At 39.0% G+C, this 19604-nt stretch overlaps 1 protein-coding gene across 1 annotated transcript; it reads right to left on the reverse strand.

Annotated features, from left to right (window-relative positions):
• Positions 1 to 3626: 3626 nt before the first annotated feature.
• Positions 3627 to 19013, reverse strand: caprin2 (caprin family member 2). The gene is given in 20 exon segments (XM_063003823.1): positions 3627 to 5303; positions 7798 to 7864; positions 7948 to 8038; positions 8211 to 8415; positions 10316 to 10487; positions 10569 to 10694; positions 13041 to 13127; positions 13267 to 13380; positions 13864 to 13916; positions 14080 to 14161; positions 15748 to 15873; positions 15954 to 15992; positions 16117 to 16365; positions 16504 to 16544; positions 16625 to 16756; positions 17962 to 18044; positions 18119 to 18357; positions 18440 to 18526; positions 18615 to 18677; positions 18780 to 19013. Coding segments are annotated over 20 exon segments (2841 nt in total). The 3' UTR covers positions 3627 to 4752.
• Positions 19014 to 19604: the final 591 nt, after the last annotated feature.

The following is a 19604-nucleotide window of genomic DNA, read 5'->3' on the forward strand; positions in this document are numbered from 1 at the left end:
AGTTCCCCTCACTTGCATGTCTTTGAACTGTGGAAGGTTTGTTTTGTTTGATTTGATTTTAACGTCATGTTTTACAGTTTGGTTACATTCATGACAGACACAGTAGTTATTCGTTACACAAGATTCATCAGTTCACAAGGTTATATCAAACACAGTCATGGACAATTTTGTATCTTCAATTCACCTCACTTGCATGTCTTTGGACTGTGGGAGGAAACCGGAGCTCCCGGAGGAAACCCACGCAGACATGGGGAGAACATGCAAACTCCACACAGAAAGGACCCGGACCGCCCTACCTGCGGATCGAACCCAGGACCTTCTTGCTGTAGGGAGACAATGCTACCCACTTAGCCACCATGCTGCCCGAACTGTGGAAGGAAACCTACGCAGACACAGGGAGAACATGCAAACTTCAAACAGAAAGGACCCGGACCACCTGGAAATGAATTAAATAAAAATGTTTTACAGTTTTCCTGCTGTACCATCAAAATAAACTAAGTGAATTGGTTTAATGCAACAGTTAAACTTTGATAACGGCTTAAAAGGTTTAAAAATGTATTTTCCTGTTGACTTGAACTCACAACGCAGTTCTACCTGTATAATAGTCCAGTGTTGAAATGTGAGCAGTAGTGTTAAAACCAAAGAATCTAGGATTTACAGTGGCTGATCTCACTGACCTAGGCATGCATCACTGTGCCAAGTCACATACTTGCTCAAGACAAATGGTCTTTCCTGATGTCACCACACAGACAATAGACTCAATACGTGGAAAATGCCCGAGTATTCAAAAACTATAGGATTTCTAACTGTTCTGCAGATGCATTTTCTAGGCATTTGGAATTGCTGGCACACAATAGACTAAAATATCTTGTAACAGTTTTTCCAGTCTAGTACACAATGGAAGCAAATGAACTTAGACTGGATTTGTGTAACCCATGTACAGTACACCGTTTGCTTGTGACGCACGAACAAACCGATAAGCCTAAAACCCATCTAATCAATCTGTTATAGCACTTTCAGAGATACAGTAAATCTGTTAAATAAAAAAAACAGAAGAAAAATCAGGTTACGAATAAGTTGGATACAGTTAAAACAATCCCAAATAAGGCATGAATTCCTAAACTGACCAATAAATACAGCAATTAAATAGAGATGTGTCAGAGAATCCAGAAGCACATATTGCAACTGGAGTCGGATTAGGTATAAAGGCGAAAAATAAGCATGTAAGTATAGAAAACTGAATTTTAAACTGGTGTAATTTTGGCATCCACACAATTACATATTATATGTACTTATTAGGATTTTAACATCATGTTTTACACTCGTTACATTCATGATAGGACAGGTAATTGCTGATTACACAAGATTCATCAGTTCACAAGTTTGTCAAACAGTGTCATGGACAATTTAGTATCTCCAATTCACCTCACTTCCACGTCTTTGGACTGTGGGAGGAAACCGGAGCACCCGGAGGAAACCCACACAGACAGAGAGAACATGCAAACAAAAAGAACTCCACACAGAAAGGACCCAGACCACCCCACCTGGGGATCGGACCTTCTTGCTGTGAGGCGACAGTGCTACCTACTATGCCACCCCCGTCATTATTTTGTTTGTTTATTAGGATTTTAACATTATGTTTTACACTTTGGTTACATTCATGACATGAACGATAGTCACTCATTACACAAGGTTCATCAGTTCACAAGGTTATATCAAACAGTCATGGACAATTTAGTATCTCCAATTCACTCACTTGCATGTCTTTGGACTGGGAGGAAACCGGAGCACCCGGAGGAAACCCACACCGACACGGGGAGAAAATGCAAACTCCACACAAAAAGGACCTGGACCACCCCACCTGGTGATTGAACCCAGGACCTTCTTGCTGTAAGGCAACACCCCAGTCATATTTTAAATTCTAAGGTTAGTCTTATACTTTTAATGTAATCTTATCAAAATTCCTAGTTTTAATATTCTCTGCTGATGCAGGACTCTATCCAGTCCAATGTCAATTGTGAGAGTAAGAAAGTCCAATTGACCTTCCCCTCCTTTAAGACACAGCCAATCTTGTGTAGGCACCCAGCCAGGACATTAGACTGCTGTGCCACCTAAGGGCCTATAAACGTCTGTCCAATCCAACATTTATCCTGTTACTAAATACTTTTTACATTTTGTTTGGGGGGGGGGTAATGCAAACATTTGCAATTGGTGCATTGGACAAAATGCTTAAAAATCTCTTAAACTAAATGAAATGACAGTATACAAATAAATATTTCAACAGAATTATCAAAAAACTTTGCATTGCATAATGCCAGCGTTTAATGCAATATTTAGGTAAGATTTTAACATGCCCTACTTATCTGGCCTTGTATTTATCCTACAAAGCCAGAACGTGAAGAAATATCAACAAAACCAAACACGGCTAATTTTCTGTTTATTGGCAAACCATATAAAACGGATCAAGATTTACACTGTGTATTTCTACTTCTCACCAGTTGTTGCATATGCTGTCTAACACTGTGCACAAGCACCATCAAAGGGTTCAGTAACTGGAACTAATGCTTGGACCGAGAGGATGCTAAAGATTTGACCATATGGCTGGGGAAGCTTTTCTCCATGACAATACTGAGCAGATGCATAAATGGCCCTCTACAACATTCATTGAGACTTGACAAAGGCATAGACCAGCAAATAATAAGTAAAATTTAAACCTCTTGTTTGATAAAATAAAATAAGTCAGTCAAATATTAACACCATTCATGGGAAGGTTGAGCAAATTCAATACAATTTTAGGAGTAACACTAAATGACCATCATAAACCAATCACATCCAATATGCAAATCATCAGAAGATGGACAAAGGTCAGCAAAATTCAAAGCTTTTTTTGATTACTAAAGAAAGCTTAAGCTATTAAGCTGGCCTATTAACAAGTCAGCAATTTAGAACTTAAATCATTTACACACCATTATTCATCCTTACTGTACTCTAGCACCGAAGAGGGAAAAAAAAAAAAAACCCACATTATCTCATCCCCATCCCAAACCCTCCAAATTTTAGCTGTACTGGGCTAGCATTATTCACCCAGGCATCTGAATGTTCAAGATTAACTTTGTCATTTCAATGTACATCAAGGTGCATAGAACAAGATTACACTAGAACATGTAGAACTACAATATACACGATCAGCCATAACATTAAAACCACCTTGTTTCTACACTCACTGTCCATTTTATCAACTCCACTTACCATATAGAAGCACCGTAGTTTTACAATTACTGGCTGTAGTCCATCTTTTTCTCTACATACTTTGTTAGCCCCCTGTCCTTCAATGGTCAGGACTCTCCCAGGACCACCACAGAGTAGGTATTATTTGGGTGATGGATCATTCTCAGCACTGCAGTGACACTGACATGGTGGTGGTGTTAGTGTGTGTCGTACTGGTATGAGTGGATGAGACAGCAGCGCTGATGGGGTTTTTAAACACCTCACTGTTACTGCTGAACTGAGAATAGTCCACCAACCACAAATATATCCAGCCAACAGCACCCTGTGACCACTGATGAAGGTCTAGAAGATGACCAACTCAAACAGCAGCAATAGACGAGCGATTGTCTCTGACTTTACATCTACAAGGTGGACCAACTAGGTAGGAGTGTCTAACAGAGTGGACAGTAAGTGGATCAGACACAGCAGCGCTGCTGGCGTTTTTAAATACCGTGTCCACTCATACCAGCACAACACACACCATCACACCACCACCTTGTCAGTGTCACTGCAGTGCTGAGAATGATCCACCAAATAAATAATACCTGCTCTGTGGTGGTCCTGACCATTGAAGAACAGCATGAAAGCAGGCTAAAAAGGTATGTAGAGAAATAGATGGACCACAGACAGTAATTGTAGAACTAGAAAGTGCTTCTATATGGTAAGTGAAGCTGGTAAAATGGACAGAGTGTAGAAACAAGGTGGTTTTAAACGTTATGGCTGATCAGTATATATAACCTAACAGTTTAATCTTTTTTTTTTTTTTTTTTTTTTTTTTTTAAGCGTTTTGTGTCAACTGCTTCTCAGACAATACAACATGCAACAGTGACCCACAGGTTGGGATCTGCTGCTAGGTAACTTGTTGATTATCCTTTGGTAGTGCTGCCCTCTGGTGTAAACGAACATCCTGGAAACAGTTACACATACTAGAGGTAGAAAAGTCTTCTGACCAGTACTTTTGTAAATATTACTGAAGCATAGTGCACTGTCTGCAAAATGTATGATAATGAATGATGAGATTTCTACAATCACTGAATCAACAAAAGGGATCTGCACAAATTTTTTTTATTCAGGCACACAGGGAACATTTGGTTTGTTTGGCTGATAGGCAGTGTTGGTCAATTTCAATGCATATGTGCTCAAAACCAAGTCCCATTTTAAAGTCCTCAAGTGTCAAGTATGCAGACAAATTACATATGTATATGCAATTCAAGTGCTCAATAACCAGAAAGAAGACAGTTTGCAGCCATGACCTTAGATGCATGGTTCTGAAACAGCCTGCACACAAAATAAGCACACAAATTAAGGGTGTAGAGTTGTAAAGACATTCACTTAATGAAACACCCAAAACGCTGACCAAAAACATGATTCAAAAGTTACTGTATGCAATAGGATCTGGAAACAATATGCAAAGAGCAGTGTAACTGACAGGCCAACAGACTCAAATTGGCACTGTATGTGCCAATGTATGTGCATGTAACTAACTCAGTCTGGGTAAAGCAGGAAGCCAGAGAAAGTGCTGTACTTCCAGCTGCTACCATAGATGGCACCACGGTGGAGACGGAGCCACACATGGTCGCCAAGACGCAGAGACAGCAGGGCGTGATTGCTGGCCGTTTCATGGTCGGGCGCACCATCGTTGGCATATGCCGATGCCACTACCTCGTCATTGCGCATCAGGTTGATGTATAGCGGAACACTGATGGCCAGCTTGAGGATGTGGAAAAAGAAGACATAAGTGCCTGCGGCTGGACAGATGAAGTGGCCAGAGGTTGCATCAAAAGCATTGCCCTGGTTGCTATGAAGCAGATCAAAGGCGATTGGTTGGTCCAGAGTGCCAGGAGCGAGGTTGGTGGCTCGAGCAGCTGAGAAGGCCACACGCACTTGAGAGTAGACTGGCATAAGTGTGTGAGGGGGAGGTCCAGTGAGGGGCATCCCAGTAGCTGAAACAGGTAAAGAATCCCCATGGGCTGAATCCACAAGGTAAGTTGCCTCCCGGTCTGGACTGCTCACCTGGGAGGAGTCACTCCAACCAGCTATAATGAAATGGAAAAAAGGGCTGTGAGCATTTGCAATCTATATTAGCATTTGACCTTACTGTCAAACTAAGTCTTTGTAGTGCGATTTATTCAGCATCTTTAATTATTTCCTTTATTGCAGGGGGATGGCTCTTGAAGGATGCACATGTCTGATTTATTATTTCTCTTAAACCCCTCTTTGAACCTAAACTGAAAAATACAACAATTTCTAATGTTTTCACTGACCAACTTAACTGCATTGTTTAAATGTAAACAAATTTAGGATTTGATGCTTGCAACACTTAAAGATGGAGACTGGGGTATGTTTACTACTGTTGCATCACTTTTCCTATTAATTACACTTTTTAAATGGTTTGTAAATAGAGGCCACTAATTGTTGTAGTTACACAAATTAGATCTTTGCCCATTCAGCTGCTCAACAGTCTGAGGTCACTGTTGTCCAATTCTCTTCACACTACAACATCCATTTTCAAAGAGACCATCAAGCACACACTGTAAGAAGCCAAAGATTGCAGGACCAAAAAACAATTGGTTAGTCAACAAGGCATGCTTGAAAAGAGACAAAAGTAGTCCACTCATCACAAAATCTGCTAGCCCCTTCGATGGTGAATCCATTAAAGGTTGTATTATACAGGTTTTTGATGTACTTTGCCCAGAGGCCAAAGACACCTTTAAAAACTTTTATTTCAAGGATGACCAGTGACCGTCAATTCCAATAATTCATAGTGCCAAAGCAAAGCAGTGTACAAAGCTAAATAAATGACCCCACGTTTTTTTCTGTTGCTTTGGATGAGAGCACAAACAATACTGATACAGAACAGCTCTCAATATTGAGAGAAGGGACTTAACCACTGAATACGATGTAATATCTCCCATTAACAGACATTTCTTCCAAGTACCTGATGTTATGTAATAATAGCATACTGTATTAGATTCATGTTGGCAGGTCTATAAAAACAGATGTTAAGCACCCCTCATAAAATATTGAAGTTGGTTAGCCAAAACATTAAAAGCAGTTTTTACTCACTTATACAATGTTCCAACTTTGACAGCCAAAACATTATAACCACTCAAACTGTGCATAACATCTATTATGAAAATTGTGCATGTAACGTTTAGGAGTGGTAGGACAAGTGTAAAATGTAGCAGTTTTGATCATGCATAAAGACAAGAGTGACTGACTTTGGGTCATAAAATTTTTGATCAGTGTGTACCAAGGTTCTGAAGGAAAAAATACTAAAATTATGGAATATGAACCATAGAGTTTAGTATCCATCTAAAAATTTTATTTAGAAAATAAATAAGCTAGAAATGCCTATTTTAAGAAGGCAGAATTTTGTTGCAACATTACTTGATGCCACTTACGATTTTCCACACTAAACTAGAAACTGTGTGTGCCATGAGTTTTTTACTACTCAGAAAATTGTATATACTCCTTATTAAAAACAATTGAATAAATTAAATTTTAAATAAAAATGAGCCAAAAAGTAACAAAATACTTATTCGGCTTCAGGTGAAAATTACCAATATGTTGTACAGTGGAACCTCGATTTAACAAATTAAAAGTGGGGAGCACTGGTCCATAAAATGCGATTGTCCTAAACGGAGGTTTTTTGCCAGGGGATGTGAAGACATATAAAAAAACAGCACCAAGGACCACAAAAGTGCTAAACATAAAATTTTCAGCATTTAGGAGACACTTTTATACAAAGTACTATGACAGTATATTGTCTAAGCAATTGAGGGTTAAGGGCCTTGCTTAAGGGTCCAATAGTGGCAACTGGCAGTGTTGGGGTTTGAACCTGCGACCTTTCGATAACTAGTCCAGTACCTTAACCACTAGGCTACAACTGCCTATATTACATGCACATAAACAGTAAATTGAACAAATATGTAATGTAAAACCTGTAAATAAACATTAAAATTGGTGTACTATACTACTGGGGAGAAATCTCATTTACATTGTGTGGTGGTGGAGATGTTTTTATATGCCGTGATCGTACAGTGGGGATTCTGTTATTCTGAGTCTGAAGCACTGCTGGTGGCTACTGGAGCAGTGCTGGTGCATAACTAAGCACTAGAAATTGCAAAAATTAAGCATAAAACACAGAAAAAGGTGAGAACAAAGCGAGCCTACCAACAAAATAAAGCCTATAAATAGACAATTGCTGAACTACTGGTCTTGATACGCTTCTTGGGGGAATTTTCAATAATCGGACAGGATATTTGGTTTTCCGGATTTTGTCAGTTAAATCCGAAATCCGTTAAATCGAGGTTCCACTGTATTTTTAAACCAACAGGACATCGAAATAAAAATTCTGCAAAGTGGAAAAAGAACTGTGTCAGTTAGGGTTTACTGTACAGTTTCTGGCTCCACTGTACCACTTTGTTTCCATGTTAAAAGCATATCAAGAGAACCAAAGATGACCTTAAAATAAACACACTTGTGAGCATGGCCTTAACTGTACAATGGTAAAAAAGCATGACATACCAGTGGAGCCATTTCTTCGAGCTGCTGTCCCTCCAGAATGTTTGTGTTTCAGCTGATACCCATTTTCCTAAAAACCATATCATGGATCATCAAAAAAGCAAAACAGTTCTAGACAAGAATAGATCAGTGACTGCATGATAAATGTGTTACCTGGGAGGTATAAAAAACAGATCCAGGTTCAGGATTTATGAAGCCTCCTCCAGGAGCATGTACATTTACTCTGTGCACCTCATAACCACCTGCAAGTTGAACAAGTAAACATTCATGCAGTTAGCCAAGGAAAAAAAGGAAAACATTAAATGCATTCTTACCATGCATGTTAACCTAAACACACTCCAGACTATATGGGAATTGCTTTATAGAGCTAAAAAAATGCCAAGCAAGACACCCTGTTAACAGAAAGCCAGGATGACTGGGCAACTTGAGGTGAAATAAGAAGGAAGGAGACAAGTAAACAAAGTCAGGAGAGCCCACTGCCACTATGTTAGATACCTCTGATTGTGCTGCGTGGATAATAATGCTGGATTAGAGTAGACTGAGCATGAAGGGCAGAACTCTGACCAGGAGAATAAACCTGACTGGTAGCACTGAGGTCACTCTCGGACAGGTAGGCACTTTCTGTAAGGAAACAGGATCTCTAAACATTAATGAATTCTTGTATTCAGCATACAATAAAATAGTCACCAGTCACCACCATGTCAGTGTCACTGCAGTGCTGAGAATCATCCACCCCTAAATAATACCTACTCTGTGGTGGTCCTGACCATTGAAGAACAGGGTGAAAGCAGGCTAAAAAAAAAAAAGTATGTAGAGATATACAGTGGTGTTCAAAAAAATAGCAGTCCAACACCATTAACTTGATAAATCACTGTTTTTAGTAGAAGTGATATTTCTACATACATAGCAAAAAAATTCACTTGAAAGTGTAGTAGAGTAATGAAAACAAAACAAACCCAACAATTAGGACATGCATCCCACTCATTCTGAGTAATTGAAGCATTGATTGAAAGGGGGTTGTTCAAAATAATAGCAGTGAGGAGTTCAATTGGTGAAGTCCTTTATTCTGCAGAAGAACGGGTGTCAATTTTGGCCCTTATTTAAGGTAGGAGGGTGACAAATATTGCACAGCTTGGTCATAAGCACATTTACTTTAAAATGGGTTGTTCCAGACATTGTTCTGATGAACAGCGTACTTTGATTAAAAAGTTGATTGTAGAGGGAAAAAACATACAGAGAAGTGCAGCAAATTATTGGCTGCTCAGCTAAAATGCCTTAAAGTGACAACCAAAACCTGAAAGACGCAGAAGGAAGCGTGGAACTACTGTTCGAATGGATCAGAGAATAGCCAGAATGGCAAAGGCTCAGCCAATGATCACCACCAGAAAGATCAAGGAACATCTGAAGTTACCAGTAAGTACAGAAGATGATTAAGTGAAGCCAATTTACCAGGAAAAACTCCTGCAAAGTCCCGTTGTTAAGATAAAGATGTGTCCTGAATGGGTTCAAATTTGCCAAGGAACACATTGACTGGTCCAAAGAGAAATGGCTCAACATTTTGTGGACTGATGAAAGCAAAATTGTTCTTTTTGGGTCTAGTGGCCGTAGACAGTATGTCAGACGACCCTCGAGCACGGAATTCAAGCCACAGTACACTGTGAAGGTAGTAAAGCACGGTGGTACAAAATGATATGGGGATGTTTTTCATACCATGGTGTTACACCTATTTATCACATACGAGGGTTCATGGATCAGTTTGAATATATCAGAATACTTGAGATCAAGTTGGCCTATGTCGAAGAAGAAATGTCCTTAAAATGGGTGTTTCAACATGACTATGACCCAAAACATCTTGGTTACAGACAAACAAGATTGAGGTAAGAGTGGCCAGCCCAATCCCCTGACTTCAATCCCACAGAGAACTTGTGGGCTGACGTCTGAAACGTTTTTTTGAGGCAAAACCCAAAATTGCAGAAGAACTGTGGAATGTAGTCTAATCATCCTGGACTGGAATACCTGTTCAGAGGTGCCAGAAGTTGGTCGACTCCATGCAACAGATCTCGGAAACAATTGTTATGCCACTGAATATGAGTTCAGTAATTTAAAGTAAAGTGAAACCTTTTTCATGTTAGATACATTTTTTTAGTATTTAAAGAAAAATGCTGGCACTGCTATTATTTTGAACAGCCTAATATTAATTTTTCTTAACTTTCTGTAAAGGATTAACACAAACTGGCTACATTTAGTTAATGTTTTGATTTAGAATTGAAAGTGTAGTATTTTCAGTGCGTTTGCATTTATGGAAATAAAAGTTATAATGATTGTGCTTTATTCACTTTTTTAAAGTCACTGCTATTTTTTTTAACACTACTGTAGATGGACTACAGTCAGTAATTGTAAAACTACAAAGTGCTTCTATATGGTAAGTGGAGCTGATAAAATGGCCAGTGAGTGTAGAAACAAGGAGGTGGTTTTAATGTTATGGCTAATCGGTGTATACAACATTGTGTGTAAGTTGTACCCATCTGCAGGTCATCTAGAGGCAGGCTGAGTTCAGGAGGGGTTTGTGTACTAACAGTACAGTAGCTCAGTGTGTCTGCAGTATTGTAGCTCAGACACACAGATCCTAAAAATCCACTTTCGTCCACCTTTAGCTCATCACTCTTGCTTATAGGTACTTCCCCACTGAACACCTGGACCAGGGACAGAACCTACAGTTTAGCACAAGACATTTAATCTTTTGTTGAAACATGCATGAGTACACACACACTCACAGAGTGCATGTTGCTGAAGGAAGATGTGCCGGTTACAGGAAGAGATCTCCTGCTGGGTGGAGTGGAGAAGGTCTGTGCTGGCATGCTCGTTGGAATCTCAGCATTACAAAGGGACTGCTTTTTTGTCTGTAATACACCCATTAGAAATAGTACAATCACACAGCTTTTTATTACTGCTTTCAACAGTTTAGGCCTTTGAAAGCAAGTACACCATGAGTCTGAAAGAATCCAGACACCCTTTTCATATGGCTGGCAGACTGGTCTACTTGAGGCACACCTAGTCCAGTCACAGGTGGTGAACAGCATGCACAGACATGATCAATCAAGAAAAAAAAAAAGCATCAATTAGAGCTCTGTGACTCACTGTGGCATAATCACAAAATGCCTGTCAGCTAATGATTGATTCATTTGAGTAAAAAGCAAAGGGACAGCAATGATTAACAAATAGTTTGGCAAAAGAATAATTGACATTTCATGGCAAACACACAAATTTGCCAAATTGTAACCAATGTTAAATTTTGTGTTTCTCTACATTAAGGTTTTGGGGGGTTTTTTTATATGATGTGAAGCCATGTTTTCAACAACACAGCCTTCAAAACATTAGGACCAAAAAAAAGCATGGCAGTGCCTATTTTGTAACAATTGTACATGTGATTGTCAGAGATATTAAATGTCAGGCAGATAAATGCAGATGATCAGGCATCAAGCCTGAAACGACTGATGAGAAAAGTAGGGACAAGCCACCAACCACTGACAGATTGTTGGGAAACAAGAACAGACACCAAGAGACATGAAGGCTTTGGTGACTGGTATTGACCAAGAGAATTGTTGCTGTGTCTCAAATTGCAGATCATTAAGTGATAATGTCAATGTGTCATGTCTGTGTACTTGCAGGAGAGTCAAAGTGCCCATGGTAATGCCTGTCCACCATCAAATGCACCTTTAATGAGCAAGAAGGTTTCAACTATATTTTTGTTTTTTTAATAAGACTTTGTGGACAGGCAGGCATGTGTACACGTGAGAGAAAAGATGGTACCAGGATGCACTCAACCTACAGAAGTTAAAGGAAATGCTACTGAAGGTACCAGATACCACAGGACTCCCTCAGATGGCTTGTGGAATCCATGTTTAAGTGGGTCAGGGTTGTTTTAACATAGGTGGGTGGTCCTAATGTTTTGGCTCATCAGTGTATGAACTGGAAGGTACACCCCAATCACAGTTGAATAGTTTAACCATTTGCAATATTTAAAAATAAATATAACCTTAACACATCATTTAATTATGTTATTTAGTATCTTGAAGCGTATTCTGCTCCAAGATGTCAAGGGAAACGTGTGCCTGAGCTCTAAATTGGCCTAGTTTGCCAAACTGAAAGGAAATCAAGTTTAAATTCCAAAAATACCATAGCAACCCATGGCCAGAAGTACTTGAGAAGCTTGCTTCTCATTGTCTTAACACTGTAAATCTAGTTGTCACAAGAGTTTAATTTATAAACAATAGTACATTCAAACAGTCCTATGACTATGCATAAGCACCATTTAACAAATAGTTGGCATGTTGTGACTGAGCTTGCATGCATTTGGTCAAGTACAATAAGGATTTTCAGCATGAATTCTGAATCATAAAACCTCGAATTATTGACCTGAAATTCATAAAAACAACAAGTCAAAGCTATAACCACATAACCAAAGAAGCACTAGTTAAATATGAGCATTCCTTTTAAGGGTGCTTGAAAATTGAGTTGCATCACTCAAGTAGCCACAGCCCAGAGTTTAAGCTCTCGAGTTCGAATCTCAGCTATGTTTTCGACCCAGCTGGGCATCGAATAGACAACTGGGTATGCCTGGGAGGCAGGTTGACGGTTACTCATTGCCACAGTTAATACGACTCTGCCGGCTGGTTGGGGCACATGACCAAGTTGTGGGCGATTGACCAAGGATACAGTATTTATTTATGCTATGCCTTCTGTAAAAGTTGGGGTGGCACAAGTGGCAGAGGAGATGCAGTCAGGAATTGAATGAAAATGACTAGGTTCTGAGAAACATGGCAAAATCCCAAAAACGGAAACAAAATATCCATAGTACCCACTTGTTATAAAGGCTGCATTTGTAATGAAATTAAAATATTAATTACCAGACAAGTTAATTAATCCCATTATTGCACAATGCAACATTTGTATTATAAAATTAGCTTGACAGCAAGCCTTTACACAAGAGCGAGCTTTGGAGTTTCAAAGCACATCACAAAAGACTGTCTGTCCTTATTTTAAACAGCTGCTATCAAGATCAAAACTGCAGAATCAGTAATCAGAACCTGTCAGGCAATGTTTAGGTTTGTGGTGGCTTGGCCATAAAAATCAATGACTTGATAGCAAATTAAAAACCAAACAACTATCAATCCCATGACTTCAGAGGAAATGACAGATGAGCAAGTCTTTTGACAGTAGTGTGGGTGTAAATTGTATATACAGACCTGCTCAGTGTTCTTATCAAGAGACAAAGAGATGACCGACTCTCGGCGGTACAGAGGTGAGGAAGTGAAGTCCTTATCTTGCTTTGCCTAGAAGCCAAACCATTACAAGCATTACTCCATCAACCAGTGTAACTTCAGCACAATAAATATTGTTCAGACTGATGTCACTGACCCAACAGGCAAGTGAGTGTAGTGCAGGGTCAGAAGGCTGGTTTGATGGCTTTACCAGAGGTGTGTCTCCATTGTGTAGGTCCAGGTCCGACGAATTGAGAGTCTGATTACTACTGGTCAGACAGTTTTTACCAACTCCAGCAAGTATACTAGTATTAATGGGAGTTGACTGGCATATGAAGGAAAAAGAGTAAAATCTTAAAATATGTTTCCAAAATCTGCAATATTAGATTAGATTCAACTTTGTCATTACACATGTACAAGTACAATGCAACGAAATGCAGTTTAGCATCTAACCAGAAGTGCAATAAGCAGAAAGTGCAGAATAAACAGTATTTATGATATACATTATTTACAGTGGGTAAATAGCAGTGGTATAAACAGGATCTATAAACTATACTATAAACAAGATATGTAGCTGAAAACAATGTACATATTAAGGTGCTATGCAGGTTAAAGTGATTAAGGTGCTATGGACACGATCAAGAAATGAGTACGTAAAAACATAATAAACAGATATATACAGTATTTGAGATTTATGTACAAATGAGGTATGTACCAGTGAAATACAAGCAGAAAGAGGATAAAAATGATCATGTTTGTAGTGTGGGGGGGTTAACTGGGGACAACTCAAAGGATGAACGAAACTTACATGCTGTGTCTGAGGCAGGATGTCAGCAGGGATTTTCTTCTGTTCTTTTTGGGCTATTGAAAAAAGAATGTGTAAAATCTGACAATCCTACATTAGGACTTCAGGTCATTTAGGTTAGTTACTTCAGCATCAGCAATGATGGAGCTTTTAAATGCTTAAAATAAAAAGATAAATCTAATAAAGAGGAAATTGTGGTAAACCATCAGAGAGCTTTACCAATAGGAGATGGGCTAGGGGAAAGGGGAAGCCCTTTGTTCGAGACACGAGTTGGAGAGACGTCTCCATCCAGCAAAGAATCCTGATTAGAAAGAAAAAAGCAAACTAAACATTAGGCATATATCTAGTCTTGACTTACTGGATTATCCAACTAATCAAATCCCCCAACATATTTGCCTTTTCCTATAGTAACACGAGACATTATCTGCACAATATTTCAAGTTTTGTTAATGTAATACTAGGCTGTTTTTGTTTTATTGGAAGCATGATTAAAAGAATTAAGCCAGACCTGTCCAGCAGATGGCAGTGTCTTAAATACTTTAATCAACTCAGGGCTCTACGTAATACTTGTATTTGTCCACAGTAAAACCTGTTTGGAGTTTAAACATTAAAATATCTGCAATCAAGGAATAGAAAAGTACATGGGATGGCCAAAGCTGTGCAGTGGATTGGTGTTGGCATTAAACACTGGCATTTTGATGGTTTTTAAAATAGTGATAGTTTTATTTTTCCATCCAACACCTTATGCTTGTATTTGAAAGTATTACTCCAAATTGTGGTCAGACGCAACTGGTTTGCTTTAAATCATCCTTGAGATGTCTAGAACACTTGAATCCATCCACTGCAAGCTAAATTAATTTGACATTAGTCTGGAAACACCCACACCTGGCTCACAATTTATGAAATCAAGCCATTAAGTCCATGGGGCAATATGTTGATCTCAGATTGAGGTCATGAGGCATAGATCAGGCAAAGGCATAACACACCCAGGGCTTTGAGGGTTCCCAGGGCCACAAAGAACTCAATTTTGAACTGGAAGCTTAGCACAACCTCAAACCTTCTGGGAATCAGCTGATTAATTTGGCATCAGGAAAGGAAGGTAAATTAAAAAAAAAAAAAAAAAAACCACCAATCACTCTAAAAGAGCTCTACAAGTTCTGTGCCGAGATGGAGAATCTGTTGGACAGAACCATTTCTGCAGCACTCAATCAGGCCATTATGACATATTGGGAAAAATCGAAGACACCACATGACAGCTTGCTTGGAGTTCACTAAATGACTTGTTTGACAGGACTTATATACATCAGGAAAATGATTATTTGGTCTTATGGGAATACTGCCAAAACAGGCAATGCACATGACCTGGCTAATACCATCACAACAGTGAAATGTGGTGGTGGCAGCATCATGCTAATACCATCACAACAGTGAAATAAGCATCATGCTATGGGTAAGATTTGAGGGACAGGTGAATGCAGTGAGATACAAAAACATCCCTGAAAACCTTTTCCAGAGCACAAGCCAACTCTGACCGGTCTCTGAAAGCCAAAACTTAAACTCCAAACATCTGGAGACATTAGGATGATAGTTCACTGATGGCCATACATTCTAATGAAGTGCGAGAGCCAGAGTACTAAATAAGATCAGTTTTTTTAATTAGTTTTTGATAGTCTATGTTTTTACTTTAATGTTTTGGGTAATTAAGTGTAGATTGATGGTCACCAATTGCAAATATATATCTATACATCAAAAATTAAATCCACAACCCCTGGACAAATACTTTAAGCCCAATTAAATACAATTAAATTAAATACAAACTCCCCTCTTACTGAAATTGAAAAGGTAATACAGAGCAATTAACTAATGCAAGTATTAAGAATTCTATACCTGCATGAAGCTGAAGGAACCTGTGATTTGATCCATAAGGTGATCCAACTGCCGTCTACGTAGTGCAGGATCTTTAGCCAGAGAGGTTGGAGAGTTTACCTCTACTGGCACAAGCATCTCAATATCCTATTGGAACACAAGGACTTGGTTGAGCGCAAACAAACTTAAAAATTAAAAACATGGCACAAGGTAACATACCAACTTACAGATTTGGAGCCCTGACCTTTATTTTTCTTCTGCTGTTTCTAGGTCAAGAAAGAAAACACACAAGTCTGTGATTTGATACCAGACCTTTAATATTCTGACTATTGGATATTCCTGTAAGCAACACTTACAGAATTCCTATGTAACCAAAAGTAAAATACCTACCTGTTTGAGCTCAACAGTGGGCTTCTTAGTGATTGTTTTAGGTATAAACCCTGCTGCCCCTTTCCAAGGCTTGTATAACCCTGCCTGAGAGGACACTGGAGTCTCAGAAAAGTCCAAATCCCAAGAGTCTGGAGGTTCTCGCTCCTTTAGCGCCAAAAATTCAGCTTTCCAGTTCGGTACAGGCATTTCTTCCTTACCCTGTACACGCCCAACGAGGTCTGCTTCAGGTATGTAGCGTCTGTTTAGAAACTGGCATCATTCAAAAGTTACTGACCCTCTTTAAATGCTAAGAACAAATGAGTCAGACCAGTTTTGTTGGTGTAATTTATTAATTGAAGCATTTACTCTTAAAATCAGTTTTAGACAGTTTCAAAATTAAGTTCCTACCTCTTTCAGAGCCAGCTTATTCAAATTCAAACTGACCTCTGCTACAATTAAAAACAAAATACAAGTAAACATGGATATATTAAGTCTTATGTCCATGAGTTACATGCCTGAAACACCTTACCAGGTAGGGTGCTTGGTCTAGATGAGGAGTCAAGCTTTGTGTTGATATTCTGCAAGTCATTTTGAGGATCTGGAAGGTGATCGAAGAAACCACAGTCCACCAGTCTCAGCAGCTTCTCTTTCAGGCACTTATCTAGTGAAGTAACAATTTGATAGTTTAAAATAAGCCAAATGAGTATCATGCAGCACTAAACAAGGAATAAGTCTTTACCAAACCAATCACCTTTCAGAGACTCTAAATCATGGGTTATTTACCTGGGAGTCAGAACCACCAAGAGGGTCGTTCAGAGGTAGAGTGTAGTTTGTGTTTGTTTGTTTATTAGGATTTTAACATCATGTTTTAAACTTTGGTTACATTCATGACAGACACAGTAGTTCCTCATTACACAAGATTCATCAGTTCACAAGGTTATATTGAACAGTCATGGACAATTTAGTATCTCCAGTTCACCTCACTTGCATGTCTTTGGACTGTGGGAAGAAAACCAGAGCACTCGGTGGAAACCCACACAGACATGGGGAGAACATGCAAACTCCACAGAAAGGACCCAGACCACCACACCTGGGGATCAAACCCAAGACCTTCTTGCTGTGAGGCAACAGTGCTACCCACTTAGCCACTGTACCACCCACCAATTTGGATAGATTTCAATGTGCACTCTGGCACCCACTGCTGGTTGCATGACACCCTCACTGGCTAAAAATGCTGAATACTAGCAAACACCTTGTCAAACACCAACAGCCTCAGACCACATCTGTACAAAAGACTCCTCCAAACACTGTTGCCTTAGCAGACTCAAACAACAAAACTACTCTCTGTATTCTACTGCCACTTATGTATATATCCTAACTAGACAGTGGGCACTGCTGTTGCAGCAGCATTAAGATTATTGACATTCAGCCTCTACTCAGACAATGCTTATAATTTCTGTTAAATCTTCAACCAGGCCAATGGCACCACCAAGACTATAATTAAAGACAGTGTTTGGATGGAGTATTAGATTGCTGCTCTACCTGAACACTTGTACATATTTAAGCAAAAGATTGTTTTGTGGCTTAGGTAAGGGGTATTGTAGCACTTCTGCTCATACTGTTGGCATTCAAATATTCATAATTGTATGTATATACTGGCAAACGCTAAACCTTAAGATGAATCATTTTTGATCTGCTAACAGTCATCTTTGCTGGCTACCAAAAAGGCCATATATTCAAAAGAGAACAATTTCTGTGTGACATATCTATATTAGGTGACTTACAACATTACTTACATTTAACTGTTTGTTTCTGTTGCTTCCAGTCCCATCAAAAAAATAGGTATTAAGTAATTAAATAACTTACATGTTGAGCCAGCAACTGGTTTGTTTTTCCCATCCAGCAGGTCCAGATAGACAAGAGAGGCCCGCTCCATCTGAACTTCTAAACTAAGGGAAAAAGTCAGCCAGTCAGAAATTCCATGTCTTGCATGATCAGTGTCACCAAAAACACTTTCACCAACCTCAGGATGTCATTCCTTTTGCAGCCAACTAATGAAGCCAGGTCCAACAAGTTCTCAAGTTCCTGAGAGGACAGGTAGCCAGCGTATTCCTGCGAGTTGCAGAAGTTCTTCCTGACGTCTTGCCTTTGCAGACTGAGGAGGACGTACTGCATCTGAAGCATCACACTCAGTCGCTTTTGCTCAGCCTCCAGCCTCTGAACCTGCTCGTTACACACAGCTTTCCTCTGACCCCTTAACAGCTAACATTTTGATATTAATATTAGTTTAATATAACAATGTAATATTAAATAAGTTTTATGTAATAGTGCAAGATCAACTCACATCCTGTGTAAGAGCAGAAATGGTCTTTTGCAGCTCTTTGGCAAACTTCAGGTTGTGGATCACTTCTTCATACCTCTCTACTGCATCCTAACACAGCAAACATGCGTTACGGTTTTAAAAGCTTAACAATCAAGTAAAAAGTGATTTGTCTTTTTGAAGTGTTTGCAAAGATCACCATTTGGTCTTGATTTAGCTTCTCCCCACTCTCAAGCCGCATTTTATAGCATTCCAGTTTCAGCTGCATTTAGACATGTAAATTAATTACTTAGCTCAATAGAAATTATTATAATAAATGACCAGTTAATTTAGCTCATAAACCAGAGTACACAAACCAAACAACCTTCTTTTTCTCGATGTTGCGAATTTTGTGTCTGAGGCAGATAAGGCCATCCTCAATGTAGGTCTCATAACCATGGTATATAAACGCTGAAGGGTTTAGGGTGAGTTGAAGTGCTGTGAAGGCATTAGGAGAGTCAATCCCTGAGCTGTCGTCATGACTGGCATCCCTTTCCTCAATGGACTCCACATGGAGATCCACAACTTCAGAAGCTGGAGACGATTGAAGCTGAACCATGATTTAAGTCTTTCTAATATAAGAGAGGAAAAAAGTAATTACAGTGGTGCATAGATTAGTAAACAGCTCTGGGTGGAATCATTAAGGTGGATATAGGGCAAAAATAGATAATACTAATAGTGCAACTATTACAAACATTTTAAGTATTAAAAGTAAAGATAGTGCAAATACTTAAGACTTTTCTAATCTACTGAATTAAATTCGACTATCCACTATGTCTTGAAAATCAACTTAACCAGGTTAATCCGTTTAGGGTTTTAGGACAGAGCCCATCCTGAAACACTGTGTGCAATAATGAACATGAAGTTGCAATATAATAACTGTTTTGGTTTTGAGAGATAATGTGGCATAATCAGAAAGTTTCTGGTTTTGCGAGATGATGTGGCATCTTAAGAATTGTTTGGGTTTTGAGATATAATGTAGATTTACCAGTACCGTTCTGGTTTTGAGAAAGGTTTTGTGGCATCATAAGAACAATTCTGGTTTTCAGATGTAAAGTAAATTTAGCAGTATGGTTCTGGTTTTGAAATATGTGGCATCATAAGAACAATTCTGGTTTTGAGATATAATGTTTGTTTATTAGGATTTTAA

The sequence above is a fragment of the Trichomycterus rosablanca genome, chromosome 1 (genome assembly GCF_030014385.1).
Source record: "Trichomycterus rosablanca isolate fTriRos1 chromosome 1, fTriRos1.hap1, whole genome shotgun sequence".
In the NCBI taxonomy this organism is placed as follows: Eukaryota; Metazoa; Chordata; class Actinopteri; order Siluriformes; family Trichomycteridae; genus Trichomycterus; species Trichomycterus rosablanca.